Source organism: Nicotiana tabacum, chromosome 11 (genome assembly GCF_000715075.1).
Source record: "Nicotiana tabacum cultivar K326 chromosome 11, ASM71507v2, whole genome shotgun sequence".
In the NCBI taxonomy this organism is placed as follows: domain Eukaryota; kingdom Viridiplantae; phylum Streptophyta; class Magnoliopsida; order Solanales; family Solanaceae; genus Nicotiana; species Nicotiana tabacum.
In genome coordinates, this window is record NC_134090.1 from 49,336,029 (window position 1) to 49,356,701 (window position 20,673).

Below are 20,673 nucleotides of genomic sequence, written 5' to 3' on the forward strand. Positions count from 1 at the left end.
TAAAAGCATATTGAACTAGGGCGGATATGAGCCTGGCAAGGGACTTGGCAAGAACCTCCAAGGAATCGCCAAGACGATCAAACTGAAGAAATATGGCACCACTTTCGGTCTGGGATATGAGTATACTTGGGAGGAGTTCAACAACTGGTCATCACCATGGCGCGGTCCTTACTATCCACTGGAGTAGCCAATACCACATTTGGAGCAGACTTTCTAGCCAGCCGATGTTATTTATGAGTCAGAAGAAGAGGAAACACTGGCAACAGTAAGGAATTTGTTCCTGGAAGACAATGATATGGATTGTTGTGTCATTTTCAAGGAGGAGGGGGAGGAAGGACCTTCCATACAGGCCGTAAGCCGAGGAGCGCACCTCAACAATTGGACCATCAGAACCACCAGAGCTCGGAAAGCCTCGGGATAGCAAGGCTGAACAAAGCATCATGCACTATCTTTTATTTTTACTAGTTGATTTTCCTTTCGCATTTTTGAATTTTCGCAATAAGATCTTCCAAGGTTCAAAACAGTTATGAAATTTATCAAAGCATTTCGGTTTCCTTACAAATCTTACTCTTATTATTTTCTCTCATTATTTTACTTATACAACATTACTATTACCTATCTTGATGAACCAATGGCTATGACATGCAACGAGACAACGCAACAAACGGACATAGATTCAGAGGAAGAGGATATACCGAAAGAGATTGTTAAAGAAGTTGAAAATTTTGAGAACAGAACTAAGTCCAACCTAGACGAGACCGAGATTGTTAACCTGGGAGATGCAGAAAATATCAAAGAAACTCGGATCATCGTTCATTTGTCACCATCAGAAAAGGAAGAATACACAGAATTTCTGAAGGAATATGAGGACATATTTGCTTGGTCATATGATGACATGACTGGTTTGAGCACATCTATTGTGGCCCACAAACTGCCAACTGATCCGACATGTCCACTGGTAAAACAGAAACTCAGAAAGTTTAAACCCAACATGAGTCTGAAAATCAAGGAAGAAGTCACTAAGCAGGTCAAAGCTAAGGTCCTCACGGTAGTAGAATATCCGACATGGTTAGCCAATATTGTGCCGGTGCCGAAGAAGGATGGGAAGGTCAGAGTCTGTGTCGACTACTGGGAACTCAATCGGGCCAGTCTAAAGGACGACTTCCCCTTGCCGAACATACACATCATGATCGACAATTGCGCCAAGAATGAGTTGCAATCATTTGTAGATTGCTTCGTTGGATATCATCAGATCTGGATGGACGAAGAAGATGCTAAGAAAACGGCTTTCATTACACCGTGGGGGATGTACTGCTATAAGATAATGTCATTCGAGTTAAAGAATGCAGGGGCCACCTACATGAGGGCCATGACTACTATCTTCCATGATATGATACACAAGGAGATTGAGGTGTATGATGTCATCATAAAGTCCAAGAAAGACACTGACCACATGGAAGATTTGAGGAAGTTCTTCAATAGACTGAGAAAATACAACCTGAAACTGAATCCCGCAAAATGTGCATTTGGGGTTCCTGCCGGAAAACTACTTGGGTTCATTGTGAGTTGCCGAGGGATAGAATTGGATCCATCTAAGGTCAAAGCTATTCAAGAACTGCTACTGCCAAAGAACAAGAAGGACGTAATGAGCTTCCTGGGAAGACTTAACTACATCAGCCGGTTCATAGCACAATCTACGGTCATCTGTGAGCCGATCTTTAAGATGTTGAAGAAGGTCGCTGCTACCACATGGACTGATGATTGCCAAAAAGCTTTCGACGGAATTAAGAAACACTTATCAACACCACCAGTCTTAGTTCCGCCTGAGCCGGGTAGACCTCTATTACTCTACCTTGCAGTATTGGATGGAGCGTTTGGTTGTGTTCTGGGGCAGCATGATGAAACGGGGAGGAAGGAGCAGGCCATCTATTACCTGAGTAAAAAGTTTACCCTGTACGAGGATCGGTATTCTCTGTTAGAGCGCACCTGTTATGCTTTGACTTGGGTAGCTCAGAAGTTGAGGCACTACTTCTGTGCCTATACTACATATCTCATATCAAGAATGGATCCCTTGAAGTACATATTTTAGAAGCCCATGCCCACTGGCAAGCTGGCCAAGTGGCAAATCCTGTTGAGTGAATTTGACATTGTCTATGTAACTCAGAAAGCAATCAAAGGACAGACACTAGCAGATCACCTTGTTGAAAATCCTGTGGACGGAGAATACGAACCCCTAAAAACATATTTTCCTAATGAAGAGATATCATTAATAGGAGAAGACATTGCAGAATCCTATGACGGTTGGAGAATGTTTTTCGATGGAGTAGCAAATTTCAAAGGAGTTGTCATAGGAGCAGTCCTAGTATCAGAAACCGGTCAGCATTATCCGGTATCTGCCAAGCTCAGGTTCCCGTGCACCAATAACATGGCCAAGTACGAAGCCTGCATCTTAGGGCTCAAGATAGCCATTGACATGAACATCCAGGAATTGCTAGTAATTGGGGATTCAGACTTGCTTATACATAAGGTTCGAGAAGAATGGGCGACCAAGAATGCCAAGATACTCCCTTATCTGCATCATGTACAGGAGTTGAGAAAGAGGTTCACAAAGATAGAATTCCAGCATGTTCCCAGGGTCCAGAATGAATTCGCCAATGCATTGGCTACCCTATCATCCATGATACAACATCCAGACAAGAATTTCATTGATCCCATTCTGGTAAAGATCCATGATCAGCCCGATTACTGTGCTCATGTCAAAGAAGAAGCAGAAGGAAAGCCTTGGTTTCATGATATCAAGAAATACTTGGAAAAAGGAGAATACCCAGAACTCGCAAACGCTATTCAGAAGCTCACGCTTCGGAGGCTATCCAACAATTTCTTTCACAGCGAAGGAATCCTGTACAGGAGGACTCCTGATTTGGGATTACTAAGGTGTGTCGAGGCAAATGAAGCATCCAGGCTATTAGAGGAAATTCATGCAGGGACCTGCGGTCCACCTATGAATGACTTTGTTTTAACAAAGAAAATACTCCGAGCTGGTTACTTTTGGATAACTATGGAAATAGACTGCATCCAGTATATCTGAAAGTGCCACTGCTGCCAGATACATGCAGATATGATAAAGGTGCCTCCAAATGAGCTTAATGCAACAATCTTGACGTGGCCGTTCGCCGCTTGGGGAATGGATGTTATTGGACCAATCAAACCCGCCGCATCAAACGGGCACTGGTTTATCCTAGTAGCGATTGATTATTTTACCAAATGGGTTGAAGCAACATCTTACAAGGTAGTGACTAAGAAAGTCGTGACGGATTTTGTCCGCGACCGTATCGTGTGTCGGTTCAGAATTCCATAGTCAATCATTACTGATAATGGCTCCAACCTCAATAGTGATTTGATGAAATCCATGTGTAAAACCTTCAAGATCAAACACAAGAATTCTACAGCCTACAGACTTAGATGAACGGAGCCGTAGAGGCCGCCAACAAATATATCAAGAAGATACTAAGGAAAATGATAGAGAAGCATAAGCAGTTGCACGAGAAGCTCTCATTTGCTTTATTGGGATACCGCACCACAGTCCGCACATCGATAGGAGAAACCCCCTATATGTTGGTTTACGGTACAGAGGCAGTCATTCCCGCTGAGGTAGAAATTCCTTCCTTAAGGATCATATAGGAAGCAGAGCTCGACGACGCATAATGGGTGAAGATTCGTTATGAGAAACTAGCTCTTATAGAAGGAAAGAGAATGAATGCAGTTTGCCACTGTCAGCTCTATCAGCACAGAATTTCCAGAGCCTTCAACAAAAGAGTCAAGCCGAGACAATTCACACTAGGGCAGCTGGTGTTAAAGAAAATTTTTTCGCATCAAGATGAAGCCAAAGGGAAATTCTCTCCCAACTGGTAGGGTCCGTACATGGTTCACCGGGTTCTGACAGGAGGAGCCCTCATACTTGCAGAAATGGATGGAGAAGTTTGGCCAAAGCCGATCAATTCAGACGCAGTCAAGCGATACTATGTGTAATCTTTATGCTTTCCTTATATGATGTAATTTGAACTATGCCTGACCTGATTCCCGTTTAAGAGGGGATACGTAGGCAGCCCTATGAGTTCGGTCACAATTCAATAAAATTTCCATCTCCCCCGCTATTGGAAACTGGGGCAGAATTTTGAGGAGGACCCTCAAAATTCCGAAGATGATTCTAGCCATTTATCATTAACAGTCGTCAGAAGCAACAACCCAGTAAACTAGGGCAGAATTTTGAGGAGGACCCTCAAAATTCCGGAGCAAGAGAAGTTGCAATGTCTTGAACCACGTCGTAGTTGTCGGTTCATCTAAATAAAACTATTCTTAATTACGTACTTATATTATGCTTTTACTAAATCATGCATGTTTATTACTAAAATTGCCTTGTTTAGCAACGCCACCCCAATAATACAGGCAGTATCACCAGATCAAAGCCGAGCAGGTCAAGCAAAGCCAGCGGGGATACGAACTAACCTTTCCCCCTTTACAAACTCATGATTTTTCTTTGGATGTAGGCACTTGAGTTGCAAAATCATCAAATATACTATACGCTCACTCACAAAGCTCAGGAATACAATTCTCCGAACCATTGCACTTGCTCGCAACTGCTATCCGCACAACAGTGTCCCTAGCAGGTACAATATCCCCAGCAATCACGATACCGCAATCTGCTATCAGCTAAGAAAACTCTATTGCCATTTGCCATTTTTACTTCCTGCATAAGGCTACCATTCTGCCTTCCGAGACTAAGCTCTATCTCCATCTGCATTCTCTGCATTGCATAAGGCTACCATTCTACCTTCCGAGGTTAAGCTCTATCTCCATCTGCATTCTCTACATTGCATAAGGCTACCATTCTGCCTTCTGAGACTAAGCTCTGTCTCCATCTGCATTCTCTGCATTGCATAAGGCTACTATTAAGCCTTCCGAGGTTAAGCTCTACCTCCATCTGCATTCTCCGCATTGCATAAGGCTACCATTCTACCTTCCGAGGTTAAGCTCTACCTCCATCTGCATTCTCTGCATTGCATAAGGCTACCATTCTGCCTTCCGAGTTTAAGCTCTACCTCCATCTTGCATGGCTGAAAGATCGCCACTTCATTTACATCTTGCATGGCTGAAAGATTGCCACTTCATTTACATCTTGCATGGCTGAAAGATCGCCATTTCATTTACATTTTGCATGGCTGAAAGATCGCCACTTTATTTACATTTTGCATTGGCTGAAAGATCGCCACTTCGTTTACATCTTGCATGGCTGAAAGATCGCCACTTCATTTACATCTTGCATCGACTGAAAGATCGCCACTTTATTTACATTTTGCATTGGCTGAAAGATCGCCACTTCATTTACATCTTGCATGGCTGAAAGATCGCCACTTCATTTACATTTTGCATTGGCTGAAAGATCTCCACCTTATTTACATTTTCACTAGCTGAAAGATCGCCACCTACCGCATTTCATAGGCTGAAAGATCGCCAAATCATCCAAAGGCGTCATTGTTCGGAGGCACCATTTGCATAGCCCGAGAACGCCATGTCATGGCCTGAGGACCCCTTTTATCTTTTGCATATCATTATTTAAAGGCGTCATAGTTCGGAGGCATCATTCTCATAGCCCGAGAGCACCATTTCATGGCTTGTGAATCCTTATTATACGCTTCATGGCCCAGGACGTCATGGTCTGAGGATGTCATCCTAATCGTCCAAAGACAACATTTCATGGTCCGATGAGAACTTGCATCATGTTTAAATTTCCGCACGACATATGGTTCATTTGCAGGTAAACTGGCGAGCAACGGTCGTCTTAGCAGGAGCAATCCCGCTCCAGTTCCCGCAGCCCTATTAGACTTTAACCATTTAGCCAACCTAAACATTGCGTCCGTCCTTGGAAAAACTCCATCGGCATACTCTGCTGACGGATCCTGAACTACATATGGCCTGATTCCTGTAAGACAAGGGATATGTAGGCAGCTAAGGAGCTAGAGCTCGGTCAAATTCTTCAAACCATTCCGTTCGGTCAAAATTGGCCATCATATCTTTACCCGATAACTCTTTCATCCTTCCCGGGTAAAGAGGGGCAACTGTTGATACCCAATTTTTTCCCTATATATTTTTCATATACAAAATACTTTCAAAATAGAATATGTATGCATATTAAGCATGTCCAAGTGTTTTATTATTTTTCCAATTTTTAAAAGATTTTAAAATCAATTTATCGCCTTATTTTATCAGAAAAAGCCAATAATAGAACTCACGATCCTTTTCACAAACACACTACAGACTTCACAATTCACAATCTCTTCTGAACTCTTACTCACATAATAGAACTCTCTCTTCTTATCTGCACTGAGGTTTACCAGACTACTGCATTTTTCTCTACTTATTTCTTTGAAACTGGTATGTCCTAATTTTAATTTCAGCATCCCCACAATGTGTTTACTTACAGCTTTCTGCATCTATGTCTACTTTACTACTTCTGCAGAGTTAAATACTTAAACTAGCATGTTAATTCCCTTTTGCTTGTTTCTGCTATGAATCCCTATTCCCTATTTCCCTTTATGTGCTTTGAGTTACAGTTTAAAACATGGCAATATACAAGTTATTGTCTATGAATTGAACTTGATCCGTTAGGGGATCCTAACCTCTAAACAATGTGTTCCAGTAGGCTTGTGGGTGTGCCAGCATCTCCCATTGTTGGGTTATGCCCACTAGCCTGCTTTTTACCTCTTGCAACTCCCTATTCACTATATCCCTATGTGTGTTGTTTCCCTTTCCCTTTCCCCCTTTCAGAATTCTGCACTTACACTCTCTCTTAGTTCCTAAGTTCTGCCCCCCTCTTGTGAGCCTTGCCTTGGGACCTTGAGTTGCCTCTGAACTTGGACACCTGAGGGCTGGCCCTTCAACACTGCACTTTGGCTTAATATGGTGATATATTCCCGGAGTTCTTATAAAACTCTTAGGGAACTCTGACACACCCAAGTGGGAGAAAGGCTTTGAAGCATGATCTTTGGGGTTGTTTTACTTCATACTTCAGACAGGAAATCTGAATCAGGCTCTCCTTGGTTGTAATTTTCAATTTTTGATGTATTTTTCTTTATTTTATTTGGACTGTAATAACTTGTAATAACTTTTGGGGATGGTTAGTGAAAAGGAAATGGTAACCATGCATGTAAAAAAAGGGTAGATAACGTGCCTATAAGATTCCTTCCTTTTTCATATCGCTACTATGCCTATAAGATTTCTGCATTTTTCATTTAGCTACCATGCCTATAAGATTTCTGCATTCTCATTTAGTCGCCATGTCTATAAGATTTTCTGCATTCTCATTTAGTTACCACGTCTATAGGAACTTCAGCATTCTCATTTAGATACCATGACTATAGGGACCCTGCACTTTCATATAGATATCGTGACTTTTGCATATGCATGTAGAGAACATGTCTATAGGTTCTGAAAATCAACTACAATTAGATTGCATATAGGGTTTTTGCATTCTTATTATGTCCAAAAGTTTTTTTTTAAAATCAACAACGCATAAAAAGCATGCCTATAGGAACTATCAACCAAGTTTGAAACGTTTCACTCGCTTATAAGTCTAAAACCAGTAATGACAATGTCTAATGTCTGCAGAATTTATGATCTTTTGTCAAAACTCGTCTTTTCTGAATAACTAACATCCTTTTCTAAAATCAGTATACTTTATCTTTTCTGAGATCAGTAGATATCATGCCTATAAGTTTTCGTCTAACACTTAGGTAAGCCATAGAACAGTTTATAAACTGAATAGATTTTATTAACTACAACCAGCATGCAGGCCTGATTCGGGCTTCTTATCTGAACTATGTAATAAATCAATCTGCCTCCACCGTTTAAGTTTTAATTAGACCCTAAACAGTACATGCAAGTCATGCTACATTATGTGCTTTCTTTGGTTTAAAGGAGGTCTGTTTGAGCCCTTTTATTTGTTTATATGCTTCCCCAAACTTGTTATATGTGTTTTGTTTGTCGCCTTAGTATTTTACCTTTTGAAATCACAAATAAGCCCAATACCTCCTCCCTCTAGGATTAGTAGTCCCAAGTGCCTCTGGGGCTGACAGGATTGGGGCGGGTAATAGCATGCAATAAGTAAACGAGACCATTTCGCGCTTTAATACCTTAACGGAGTGGGAAAGGGTAGACATGGATATGATGACCACGCGATAACATCACGTGTATCCCCTCACTGAGGAGTGATTACCGGATGTTGTGTGGGGTGATCCATATTATTAATAAACCTAGGACCCCCCCTTCCTTTTGTTTTCTTTGTTTCTTTTAAATCTTTTTTAAACCATTTCTTTTAAGAAAATCAACTCTTTTGGTTCTTTTTTCTTACTTTTGTTTATTTGTAACCATTACGTGAAAATTCCCTCTTATTTGAAGCCTTTATTTGCCTATGCGTTATTTGCACTTAAGTCACAACAATAGCTTGGCCGGGAACCACACTAGTGGATCTTGAGGGGTGCCTAACACCTTCCCCTTGAGATAATTTCAAGCCCTTACCCAATCTCTGGTTTTTCTCAAAACAAACCCCTCCTAGTGTCCTAATGCACTTTAATCATTAGGTGGCGACTCTTCAATTCAAATCCAATTCCCGAAAGGGAACGAGTTGTCCTCCCAAATGTCACAAACCCGATTTCGCGAGAAAAAGGGGGCGCGACACCCTTTACGGCCACCAGTGGGGCCCTTTGAGACTCCCAATACCTCCTTAGCAGCCTCCCTAATGTAATTCCCAGTCACGGTCCGCATACTGCTTGCGTTCTCACTACTCCTCCATGCCCTATAGCCATCAACTTATCCCCCAACTCTTAGACTCTGACTTTAGTCAAAGCTCCCCACTTGATTCTAAGAGAACCATACACAACCCTCTTTCTTCGCTTACTCATAATCTCCAAATTCATGACCAGGAGCCTATGCTAGTCATGAGGTTCTCACTCGAGATGACCTTGCAGTCCGCACATAAACTTTTTGATAATATAAATAGAAGGAAAAAGATAAGAAACTTTTATTGCTCTCTCTTCATTCTATATTCTCGGTGACTTTACTTTATTTGGTATTGCTTTTAGTAATTGATGTTATATAAGTTCCTACGTTTAGAACATTTTACCTTTTTTAACTCTATTTTCGTCACAAAAATTGACCAAAATGAATATACGAACTAAATCAAAGACAAACGAATTTATTAATTTAAATTGGCAGTACTAATTTTTCTTTTGTTAACTTTGGTTGACAAATTGTTTTCTTCTTATGCACACTTGTTTCTTCGAAAGAGTTGGTAAACACAAAGAGTAAAAGAAAAGTAGCCCAAATCAAAAGGTTGGGAAAAAAGGTAAATGAAAGTTAACCAGCTTCATTTGAGGGAGAAGTGCACGGTTAGTCACTAATAATATATGTATTTACTTTTAAGTCACTGTTTAAAATATTTTTAGTCTTTAGCCACTGCTTTAATAAACTTTACCTGCCCGGACGAAAATACCCTTCTGCTCATAAAGTTCAGGACCAAGTATCATTAACTTTTGAACTAGCAACTCTAAGTTCAGGACTTCAGGACTACATGTCCTTAACTTTAAAACTTGGAACTCGAAGTTCAGGACCACCTGTCTTTAATTTCTGTGCTTGTAACTCTAAGTTAAGGACTACTTGTCCTTAACTTTTGAACTTGTAAGTCTAAGTTCAGGACCTATTGTCCTTAACTTTTGAGATTGTTAGTCTAAGTTCAGGACCAAGTGTCCTTAACTTTTGAACTTGTAACTGTAAGTTCAGGACCAAGTGTCCTTAACTTTTGAGCTTGTTAGTCTAAGTTCAGGACCTATTGTCCTTAACTTTGAGCTTGTTAGTCTAAGTTCAGGACCTATTATCCTTAATTTTTGGGCTTCTTAGTCTATGTCCTTAACTTTTGAGCTTGTTAGTCTAAGTTCAGGACCTATTGTCCTTAACTTTTGGGCTTGTTAGTCTAAGTTCAGGACCTATTGTCCTTAACTTTTGGGCTTCTTAGCGTAAGTTCAGGACCTATTGCCTTAACTTTTGAGCTTGTTAGTCTAAGTTCAGGACTTCAGGACCTATTGTCTTTAATTTTTGAGCTTGTTAATCTAAGTTTAGGACCAAGTGTCCTTAACTTTTTAACTTGGAACTCGAAGTTCAGGACCGAGTGTCCTTAACTTTTGAACTTGTAATGAAAAGTTCAAAAGTACAGAAACTATTACCTGCTATATGCGGGACAGACATTTATCATCATCTACAAAATAAAAAGTTCTAGTTTATCCTTTAAATTAGTTGCCAAGTGTATTTCCCATGCAGGTGCTTCATTCAGACTATCTTAAGAGGAAATAGTTCTAATCTGTCCTAGAAATGTACCAACTTCTGCTAATGAATCTTTTCTACCAAGTGTCTTATGCATACACTATCAAGTAGCAGTATGCAAAACGAAGATGTTTGTCATCGGTGGATTTCCTTTGTAAACCCACTAATTATATGAGAAATATCCAGAGTCGGAGACACCTTACAAAAAGAAAATCCAATGGAGTCCACGGCAGTCGCCATCTGTGTGAGACGGCGGCACAGTTCTTCTCCCCAACATGAAAGAGATAGAAGAAAAGGTAACACAGTATTTTCATATTAATTTTAATAGACTAGTGACTACTATTGCTAAGCATTGAAAATGCTGGATAAAAAGTAAATATCACTTTAAAAAGTGGCTACCCCACACAATTTTTACTTCATTTGAGGAACAAGTGTGGCAATGGTAAAAGATAATTGGCCTCAGAATATTACACCAAATTATATTAGTTTATCATAATTAAATAATAATTAAAGCAAATGATTGTGTAAAGACAATGTCATATATTTTTGTCACCTAAAGTGAATAAATATTTGCGGGTGTATCATTTCGCCAAGTAACGAATGCAACCTCAAATATTATCCTCAACTTGAATTGTATACTAATTGATGTAATGTTTTTTTAAGACAATAATTATTTACAGCAAGCTCATATAAATAATGATAGGTTTAAAAAACAGAAAGCAAATGAGAAAAGAAAAGAGAAACAACTTCACCAACCAAAGGAGAGCAAAGTAGGCAAATATCAATTTCCACAGCCTCCGACAACAACTACACTTACCAACCCCTCCTTTCTCACTATATATAAAAATGCAATGGAATCATCAATTCAAAACCCAACATTGAAATTGGATATACATTCCACCAAATGGCTGCTGCTACTACTACTACCGCATCTTCCTCAAGAATTGGTTCAAGACCCACCATTCCTCCTGGACTTCATTCTGATTCATTCAACCCCACTTCTATCTCTTTCTCTTCTAACATTCACGGTCTCTCTCTCAAGTAATTCTTTCTCTTTACCCTTTTTGTTTCTTGATTTTTAATTGCTATTACCTCAAAGAATCTTTAATTGCATGCTTTTGGACTTAAAAATGATTGGAATGGTGAAAGTTTCGATTTTTATGCAATAGAGGTTCTTTTCGTAGGGTTAGGAGTCTATTCCAATTTTTGTGAATGTTTTAGGTCTCTGATTTTCCCCTTTTGCTAGAATTGGTCTGTTAGTATTTATTTGTTCACTTATTAGATATCAAGAGAAATGAGGATGGCATATCTTTATTTGAGAATGCTGGGAATGTGGAAGTTGTAAGTCTCTTATTGATGTGGCAATTTCCCTTAATGGTTGAGCCTTATGTTTTAAGCTGATGATCCACAATGTGAAAGTAATTGAGTAAAATATCTGATGATTGATTTAGTTATGTTCAGTGTTTTAAAAGGCGTGGGCGTAAGGCGAGGCGTTTTACATATGCCTCAGCGAGGCGTAAGCCCCATATGTATTTAATTTTTAATATTTTATAAAATAATATAATTACAATAAATATTTATAAATAGGTAAAATTGCATAAAATTGAAGAAAACTATAAATATGTGAAATATGTGTGTGTGTGTTCCATCTCCACAAAAAACTAGTCAAAACAATCTACACAAAAACTAGCCAAAAAAATCTATTATACGCTTAGAAGCACAATTAACTTGAGTCGAAAAGAATAAAGTTTTTTACACGAAGGAACAAAAAGGATAACTATCTTGCAATTTGAACTTTGAACTTGTTGCTATGAAGGAGAATGTAGTTCTCTTTGTATTTGTAAAAGAAATTGAATATTCATTGCTTTTAGGAGATATTAGCAGACTAGTGGACAAGAAAGAATTGGGAAAGACCATGAATTAGGGCTTCAATCAATAGAAAAGGTCTTGACTTTTAAATTTAATACATTTTAGTTCCTTTTTAAAACTTTTGAGTAATTGCCAGGCTGACTTTTGAGAATTTGGGTATATATGAAGGACTTATTCAACAAATTTTGTTTTAAAGTCTCTGGGGCTTACGCCTTACTAAAAATAGCGCCACAAACGCCCGGGCGTACGCCCTGAACGCCCGGGCGTACGCCTCTTGAGACTTTCGCCCCACACTATCGCCTCAGGACGTTTTTGGTGCGTCTCGCCCCAGGGCTCGCCCCGAAAACGCCTTTTAAAATACTGGTTATGTGTACTCACGAATTTTAAAAGTACTTTGGGTTAAAGTAGTTGTAGTTTCTTTCATCAAATATTTTAATCAGAAGAAAGCCTAAGGTTGCAAGTCGATAACATACCCTATCTTCCCCTGCCACCTCTCTCTTTCAATTCCTTGGCTTTGCTTTAACTCATTTGGTGGGCATGAATTATCAAAATAATCTTTTGTCTCTTCTGAAGCAAAAGAGATGTAATTTTCTATGGTATGTTTTATTATGTGCAAACTATCTTATAGATTGATTATCTTCTCAGTATTACTAAGTATAGGTGTATCTTTTTAACTCTTTTTATTAGTCAATCGAATAATGATATGCTTATGGTTTACAAACTTTTATTTTGCATAACTTATGTGTCTTATCAAATTAGAAATATTCCTCTCTCTCTCTCTCTCTCTGAAATTTTGTTGTAACCTTCCATTTCTAAATTCTAATTGAATAATCAGATTGTGTTTTATCTAGATGTTTAGTTTTTTCAAGTTTGAAGTTCAAGGTTTATAGTAACTTAAGGTTATAAAATTACTCAAGTTAAAGGAGAAATTAACTTAAACTAAATTAGATGAGTGGTCTAATGTTAGACAAAATTTGACATAGGGAGAGTGTCATTGACCTATGATAAGCATTCAGTAGGAAATACTCCACGCCTCCACCTAGATGTTTTTGCTGAATTAGAGAATTTGTTTATATGTGCGTCTTGGACAGATCTTCAGTGTCAAAGAAACAGCTATACTCACGTAGAGCAGGTGCAGTTGTCATAACACAGACCATGGACAGAGTTGAGGTTGATATCTCGCTCAGTCCTAGGGTAAATTCAGTAAAACCCTCAAAAACGGTTGCTATAACTGATCAGGCAACTGCTCTTGCGCAAGCTGGTGTACCTGTTATCCGATTAGCAGCTGGTGAACCTGATTTTGACACTCCAGCTCCTATAGCAGAGGTAGTATTTCATGATCATGAAACCTGATCTGCACCTATTCTGAGGAAATCAAATGTTCTACTTTTTCTGTACTACTATATTTGTCTTACTTTTTCAGGCTGGGATAAATGCAATTCGGGAAGGTCATACCAGGTATACACCAAATGCAGGTACTATGGAACTTCGGTCAGCTATTTGTCATAAGCTAAAAGGTACTAGTTTCTCTAGTTGATGTTTTTTACAGAGATTTTTTTTTTCTTCTATTTGCTGTTCTGATCTAACTTCTTGATTTAGAGGAGAATGAGCTATCATACACTCCTGATCAGATTTTGGTAAGCAATGGGGCAAAACAAAGTATTGTTCAGGCAGTGCTTGCAGTTTGTTCCCCAGGGGATGAGGTATTTCTACATATCCAAGGACTATTAACTTTCAAAATAATTTCTCATTTCCAGGTTGAATTGTTGTAATGGTTCTTCCCACATCTCCCTTATGGTGGTGAAAAATTTAAAAATTGGTAACTGTTTGATTGTTTTAAGCAACTCCACTTCTTCTTTCGACTGCTGTGTTCATTTTATTTATCACATATCGGTGTAACAATTGGCGTTTTGTAAAAAGTAAAAAACTTTAGCTCATAAGTGATCAGGGTCATTTTTTTCTATTTGGTAGAAAAATACTTTCTTCTAATTCACTGATGTCATATCCATTAAATTAATGACATATTGTTTTCTTCGCCTTTCTGCTTTGAATAACAAATCACGCGGCCGGAGCTTAAAGACATCCATTTGTCTTCTCTCCATCTTAAAGAATGTCAGATGCAGAAGATAAGGTTGGATAATCTTTTAGTTTTCCCCCTCCAAATATGGATGCTATGCAGTAGGATGTTAGGACAAATATCAGCATTGACAGAATCATAGTTATTTATTAGTTCTGAGACATCAGAAGTAGTTCTTTCTGAAGTTTGTTGGCTTATTAACCCACATACCTGGGACAGGTTCTTATTCCAGCTCCCTTTTGGGTGAGTTACCCTGAAATGGCAAGGATGGCAGATGCAACGCCTGTGATTCTTCCGACCAGCATATCTGAAGATTTTCTCTTAGATCCAAAGCTTCTTGAATCTAAACTTAGTGAGAAGTCAAGACTTCTGATTCTTTGTTCTCCATCCAACCCAACAGGGTCTGTTTACCCTCGGAAATTGCTTGAAGAGATTGCTGAGATTGTTGCTAGGCATCCGAGGCTTCTTGTAGGTTCATCATATCTAACTCAACTTGAATACGAATGTGATCTCAATCTGTATTCTGAACCTTAAATACCTGCTTTCTGCCCCCAAAAATATGTTTTCTGGTTTCCAGGTGATATCAGATGAAATTTACAAACACATTATTTATGCACCAGCAACTCCTATACTAGCTTTGCATCTTTGCCTGGTATGTGGGATAGGACTCTCACTATAAATGGTTTCTCTAAGGTAATGCAGCTCTAATCGCATGAACATTATAATTTCTTATCCTTGCGTTTCTTGAAATCCTTGGTGATGGCTATTTCCGCTGAGATATGCGGAAACATTTCTGGAGGCGTGCCTTATAAAATATGCATTTTTGTAGGCATTTGCGATGACTGGATGGAGACTTGGCTATATTGCTGGTCCTAAACATTTTGTTTCTGCATGTAATAAGATCCAGAGCCAGGTAGCATTTTATGTTCTTAACAACTATATTGACTTAAATGAATGTGGTCTTTCTTCTTCAGAACTCTTATTTAAAGTTAAGAGGTCTGGTAACTGAGTTTCATTGTTGGATTTAGTTTAAGATGATTGACTGAAATCCTAATTTGACTGCTAGTGCTGTGTAGAGCAGCAAGCCCTCGTGCTGTCACCTTAGTTGACCAGTAACCACTTTAAGAATTTCAAAAGTCATTACTGTAGCCGCCAATAGCTGCGTGGTACATAGTGTTTACCTGTTCGTTGAAGTGTTACTACGGATTTAAATGGTTCTTGTTAAGTTGGTGTCGCCACATCTCTTCTATATATTAACGTATGCACCTACGAAAATAATTGGTGTTTGTCACTAGTCTATAGTTTCTAGAAGAGTCCGAAATTTGTTTTTAAATTACCCGGATATTTTCATCTTATTTTTGAGTATATGTGAATATTTCTAAACATGTTGAATTGGCCCAGAAAGACAAAGCTCTCAAAGGCCTGTGACTGGATTTTGCTGAAAACACTTATATATAAACAATGTCATATCTTTCTTCTGAAGGCAGAAATAGAGATCTTAAAAAACTTGTGAAGCTAAACCTTGTTAATTAAAACAATGTGTCATGTTGCATTTGATCACAAATGATCACTGATAAAACCAGTTTTCTTCCAATCATACTTATTGGAGTGTGGCTACTATATGCATTGAAGTACTTTCCTTGAATATGGTCTTTTGTTTGGCCATACTTAACCTATTTAATCTAGACTCATTGAAAATAGTAAAAGACCTGTTCAATGTCTAAATAACACGCTTCATATTATCCAGTGTCTCTTTCCCTCTGTTTGAATATTCACTTCTAAAGCTATTTCTCTGCTGTTTTCAGTTCACATCAGGTGCAAGTAGCATCTCCCAAAAAGCAGCTGTCGCTGCTTTGGGACTTGGATATGCTGGTGGAGAAGCAGTTGCAACTATGGTAAAAGCATTTCGTGAGCGACGTGATTACCTTGTCAAGAGCTTTGGGGAAATAGATGGTGTCAAAATTTCAGAGCCTCGGGTAACAGTTCATTAATATGAATTATGAGTGTACTTACAAAGTAGAGAAACGGGATATATTGAGCCCACTTTCTGTTTTCTTTTGCAGGGAGCTTTCTATCTATTTATTGATTTAAGCTCTTATTATGGAGTAGAGGTTGATGGATTTGGCTCCATCAACGACTCAGAATCTCTTTGCCGATATTTGCTGGATAAAGCTCAAGTAAGATTCACGGTTTTTTGAACACTGAAAAGCATAATTACATACCGACAGATGTGCAAGATGTTTAGCTAACTATAAGCCAGAAGTTGTTCGCACTAAAAGTGACTTGCATTACAGTCTCTTGGCATTTTTTTCCAGAAAATACGAATACTGCAACTTCTTGCTACTTTCACCATGTGAGTGAGCAATCTACTTGAGCATCTAATATAGGGATTCTGCAGATAAGGTTTCCACCTTCACTCTGTCACTATGGATTGTTAGGCAAATATAATCAATAATTATTGATAAAAAATCCAGAAAGACAATCCTAAAAAAATCCGATAGTTTATCGTGGTTTAGTGAATGTGCATTACGTTAGGATGCTAGTACCGGCGTTGCCTCCCGTTTTTTCTGCATGTCCTAAATCCTAATGCCTGCGCCTCTCTCTTACCATTAACAGGTAGCGCTTGTCCCAGGAGATGCATTTGGGGATGACACATGCATCCGTATCTCCTATGCAGCATCCCTCTCGACCTTGCAGGCAGCAGTGGAGAGAATCAAGAAAGCATTGGTTACTCTTAGATCTCATGTCCCAGTTTAAAACATGCATCAATTATGCATACTAATTTGAATGCACCAACAGACAAAAGGTTGTATAATAGTTTGTAGCCTGACCTTCCATGTTCTGTCATTTCATGTATTCGTAAGTGCATTACTGCCAATTATTTTCCCGGATCTTGAGAAAATTGAACTTGTTGATTTGTGTGCAAATAATTGAGTCTGGATTTCCTTGTTTTTGTATCCGGCGTAGAGCCCTTTCTAAAAGAAAATTTCCATACTGAATGATTCAATAATTTGCTCATTTACTATTGACTTTTGCTTAACTATATGCCTGTGTTAGAAGTTGGTAATAAAAATTCTCTCGCCGTTAATTTAAAAGAGGGTAACTCGACCATAAAGTTCAATTTCATATTAAAGCGATGACACCACATTGATGAATTTAATTTATTTATGTTTCACTTTCTGAATCCTTCAGAAAGTGAATTATGATTATAATTTAATTTACTTATTTTGATTATATTTTCGTCCGAAATAAAGTTTGACATAATTTAACTGGTCAAAAAGAGTTAACGTGTGATATGGTGCCATGTGAGCATACGTGCCCCACTTTTCTGGTAACGTTTTAACTAACGGAAGAGAACAGGGAATTGCTTATCTTGTTGGACTTCCCCTTTGCTTCAACTCTAATAACAAAATAAAAATGCTAACTGTTAGGAGGGTTATACTATTTTTAACCTCTCAAAAAAGCATTAGTGTGTGCATGTTTATTTTTCGAATCAGTCGTCTACCTTTCCCTTTAGTTAAATAAAAAAAACGTACCATTTTATTTTTATTTTTTATATTGCCATTCAAACCTGTATCTTTTTATTCTTTTTCCTTTTCTTTTATTATTATGTTCATCTTGAGTCCAACTTAAAATTTTAATTTTAATTTTGCAGAGCTGAACTGTTTTAGCGTTACCAAGTATTAAACCTTTTCAGAAATACTTTTATAAAGTTGTACTTTGTTAAAAAAAAAAAAAAACTTTTTTATGCTTTCTAAATATTCATGTTTGATAATATATAAGTTGATCATTTTCCATCTTAACTTTTAAAATGGTCAAGTTTGTCATCAAACTGGAAAAGGCATGTTAATTCTACTTAAGACAAAGAGCATACTGGCAAAACATCCAATTACTAGAGAATGCAATTTTATATCGGAATAAAAGAATAGGTTCACGTTAAATTGATTTTGAAAACATTTCTATTGTATGTAAAAAAAAAAAATAAAAAAAAAATTGGAATATGCAAGTAAAAGAATCCAAAATGACAACGCAATCCAACTAATATTAGGACAAAATATAAAATTGGCCGGTCGGATTAAATTCGCTGGCCGAAAAGTGTATAAAAATATACATCTTTTTATATAATACACATATATACAATTTATCAGCTAATATTTTTAGGAACAACTAAGAATATACAATATTATGTGCAATTAATCCCAAGGACTAAGGAGGCTAGGAAATTAAAGGAATGTTTCCTATCTAACTGGAATTCCTTAACAAAGGACATCATCAAGTAGAAGCTAAGGACAACTTTGTCCAAACATCAAAACTTAGTCTAACTTGAATTACAAGACAATCTACCAATTAATGTCCCTCTCACACATGCAAGAATATTCTTCATCTTTACATTCTTTTTTCTTCCCCTTCCCATGCATTCTTCTTTCATATATATAACAAAGAAACCATCATTTAATTTCCATCACTTCATCAAACAACAAGCTATCTTACAACTTAAATATCAAAAAACAATGGCAATTCCTACCATTTCAAGCAACAAAAGGGCACCAGAGATTGTGTTTTTCGACTTGGAAACGAACGTTCCATCAAAAGCAGGACAGAAATTCTGGGTGTTAGAGTTTGGTGCAATGGTAATTTGTTCGCGAAAGCTTGTGGAGATAGAGAGCTACTGCACCCTTATTAGGCCAGGGGACTTGTCTGTTGTGGCATTAAAGCCAGGGAGAAGCGATGGAATTTCGCGAAAAGCAGTTGCTAATGCACCTTCATTTGAACAAGTTGCAGAAAAGATATTCAGCATATTGGATGGTAGGATTTGGGCAGGTCATAACATACAGAGATTTGATTGTGTTCGTATTAAGGCAGCTTTCGCTGAAATTGGTCGCCCTGCTCCTGTTCCTGCTGGAATTATTGATTCTTTAGGTGTTTTGTCTGAGAAATTTGGCAAAAGAGCTGGAAATATGAAGGTATATATGCACATTCAGAATAATATGCTTATCTCTTAGTCAATACAAAGTTCAATATTGACCATTGCTTCTTAAATTATCTTTTTTGTAGATGGCATCACTGGCAACTTACTTTGGTCTTGGGGAGCAAAAGCACAGGTTAGATTAAAACGGTTAAAATTCTACTATTATTTTCATGAAATTGGATCGAAATAATTTGAATTGTATCTCTTAAAAAATATGGTCTAAAAATTATCAATTTTTGATGAAATTGGATCCTAATTTGAATTGTATGGCAGGAGCTTAGACGATGTTCGGATGAATTTGGAAGTCCTAAAACATTGTGCAACAGTTCTATTTCTTGTAAGTTCATAGCTTATTGGAGTATTATCTTAGCGGAACTTTGCAATTTGATCTTTATTTGATTATATATTTTGGTTTAATGTGATTCTTTTCTATTGATTAGGAATCAAGTCTACCAGATTTGTCCAATAAGAATTGGCAAGGCACATCCAACATTACTACGAGAAGTAGAAGCCAAGTGGTATGCATGTATTTTTGATAAGATAAGATAGTTTATATATGTTGGATTAATTTTGACTAGTTCTTGAACTACAATTTATTGATATAAATTTATTTTCAGCAAAATCTTTCAAGTTTTTCGATTGATAGGTGGCAAAATCCTTCCTCAATTACAACTAGGAGTAGTAGTAGCAGAGGGAAATTACCCTGCAGAGAAGAAACAAGCCGGAAATCGCCTCCATCGACAACTCTTGGATATCAAAGAGCTGTTCCTTATGCAAGGCAAAGCTTGGGAAAGGTTGTATTTGTATTAACTCTAAATTTAAATACTTATGTGCATGATTGGTATTCATTTCTGACATTTGGAATATTTGGAATATATAGATGACTGCAGGTGTGAGGAATTTCTTATGTAAAGCTCAAAACAAACCTCTAAACAATTTATTAAAGCATTCACAGACACTTTTCCGATGAACAAGAAGAACAGATCCTGCTCATTTTAAAGAGCTTTGATTATTGGAACACCGTAACATCATCAAATGTTCAATTATTTTGTATATGTTTGAAAATATTCAAGACACAAAATTCAAGCATATGGTGCATAACTGTGCCTGTTTCTGTGAAGTTGATTAAAACTTTGGAAGCTAAGAAGATTACATCAAATTGTCCAGTTTCTAATTTAACTTTCTAACTAATTTGTATTCTTTTGTTACTGATTCTTTCGTTCTTTCAGTTGTGGACTTATGTAAATCTTTGTACATCACAATAAATAAATTCCAGATGATATTCTTTGATTCTACACACTTATGTTTTCTTCCCCTTATTTTTCTCAGTTATGGAAATAGTTCAGTTACGTTTTTCTGGAAGATATCATTCATAAAATATTGTCGC

General features: G+C 37.7%; 2 protein-coding genes across 2 annotated transcripts; both read left to right on the forward strand.

Moving 5' to 3' along the window:
• Positions 1–11,092: 11,092 nt before the first annotated feature.
• On the forward strand, positions 11,093–17,274 carry LOC107801356 (bifunctional aspartate aminotransferase and glutamate/aspartate-prephenate aminotransferase). The gene is given in 11 exon segments (XM_016624664.2): positions 11,093–11,412; positions 13,332–13,566; positions 13,664–13,757; positions 13,840–13,943; positions 14,537–14,785; positions 14,895–14,942; positions 14,945–15,010; positions 15,147–15,230; positions 16,123–16,293; positions 16,381–16,494; positions 16,934–17,274. Coding segments are annotated over 11 exon segments (1,443 nt in total). The 5' UTR covers positions 11,093–11,275; the 3' UTR covers positions 17,075–17,274.
• Positions 17,275–18,629: 1,355 nt separating this feature from the next.
• On the forward strand, positions 18,630–20,388 carry LOC107801355 (protein NEN4-like). Its single transcript, XM_075225905.1, has 6 exons — positions 18,630–19,281; positions 19,373–19,419; positions 19,560–19,623; positions 19,727–19,804; positions 19,904–20,080; positions 20,167–20,388. Exons 1-6 carry the CDS (start codon positions 18,730–18,732, stop codon positions 20,254–20,256), a joined length of 1,008 nt encoding a protein of 335 aa, XP_075082006.1. The 5' UTR covers positions 18,630–18,729; the 3' UTR covers positions 20,257–20,388.
• The last annotated feature ends 285 nt before the right edge of the window (positions 20,389–20,673 follow it).

What these genes read in the sequence shown, in the direction of transcription:
- LOC107801355 (XM_075225905.1), top strand. Translation starts at nt 18,730, where the DNA reads ATGCATTCTTCTTTCATATATATAACAAAGAAACCATCATTTAATTTC. An exon ending in GTGCAACAGTTCTATTTCTT is followed by an intron (nt 19,624 to 19,726) that starts GTAAGTTCATAG and finishes TCTATTGATTAG; the next exon opens with GAATCAAGTCTACCAGATTT. An exon ending in CAAGGCAAAGCTTGGGAAAG is followed by an intron (nt 20,081 to 20,166) that starts GTTGTATTTGTA and finishes TGGAATATATAG; the next exon opens with ATGACTGCAGGTGTGAGGAA.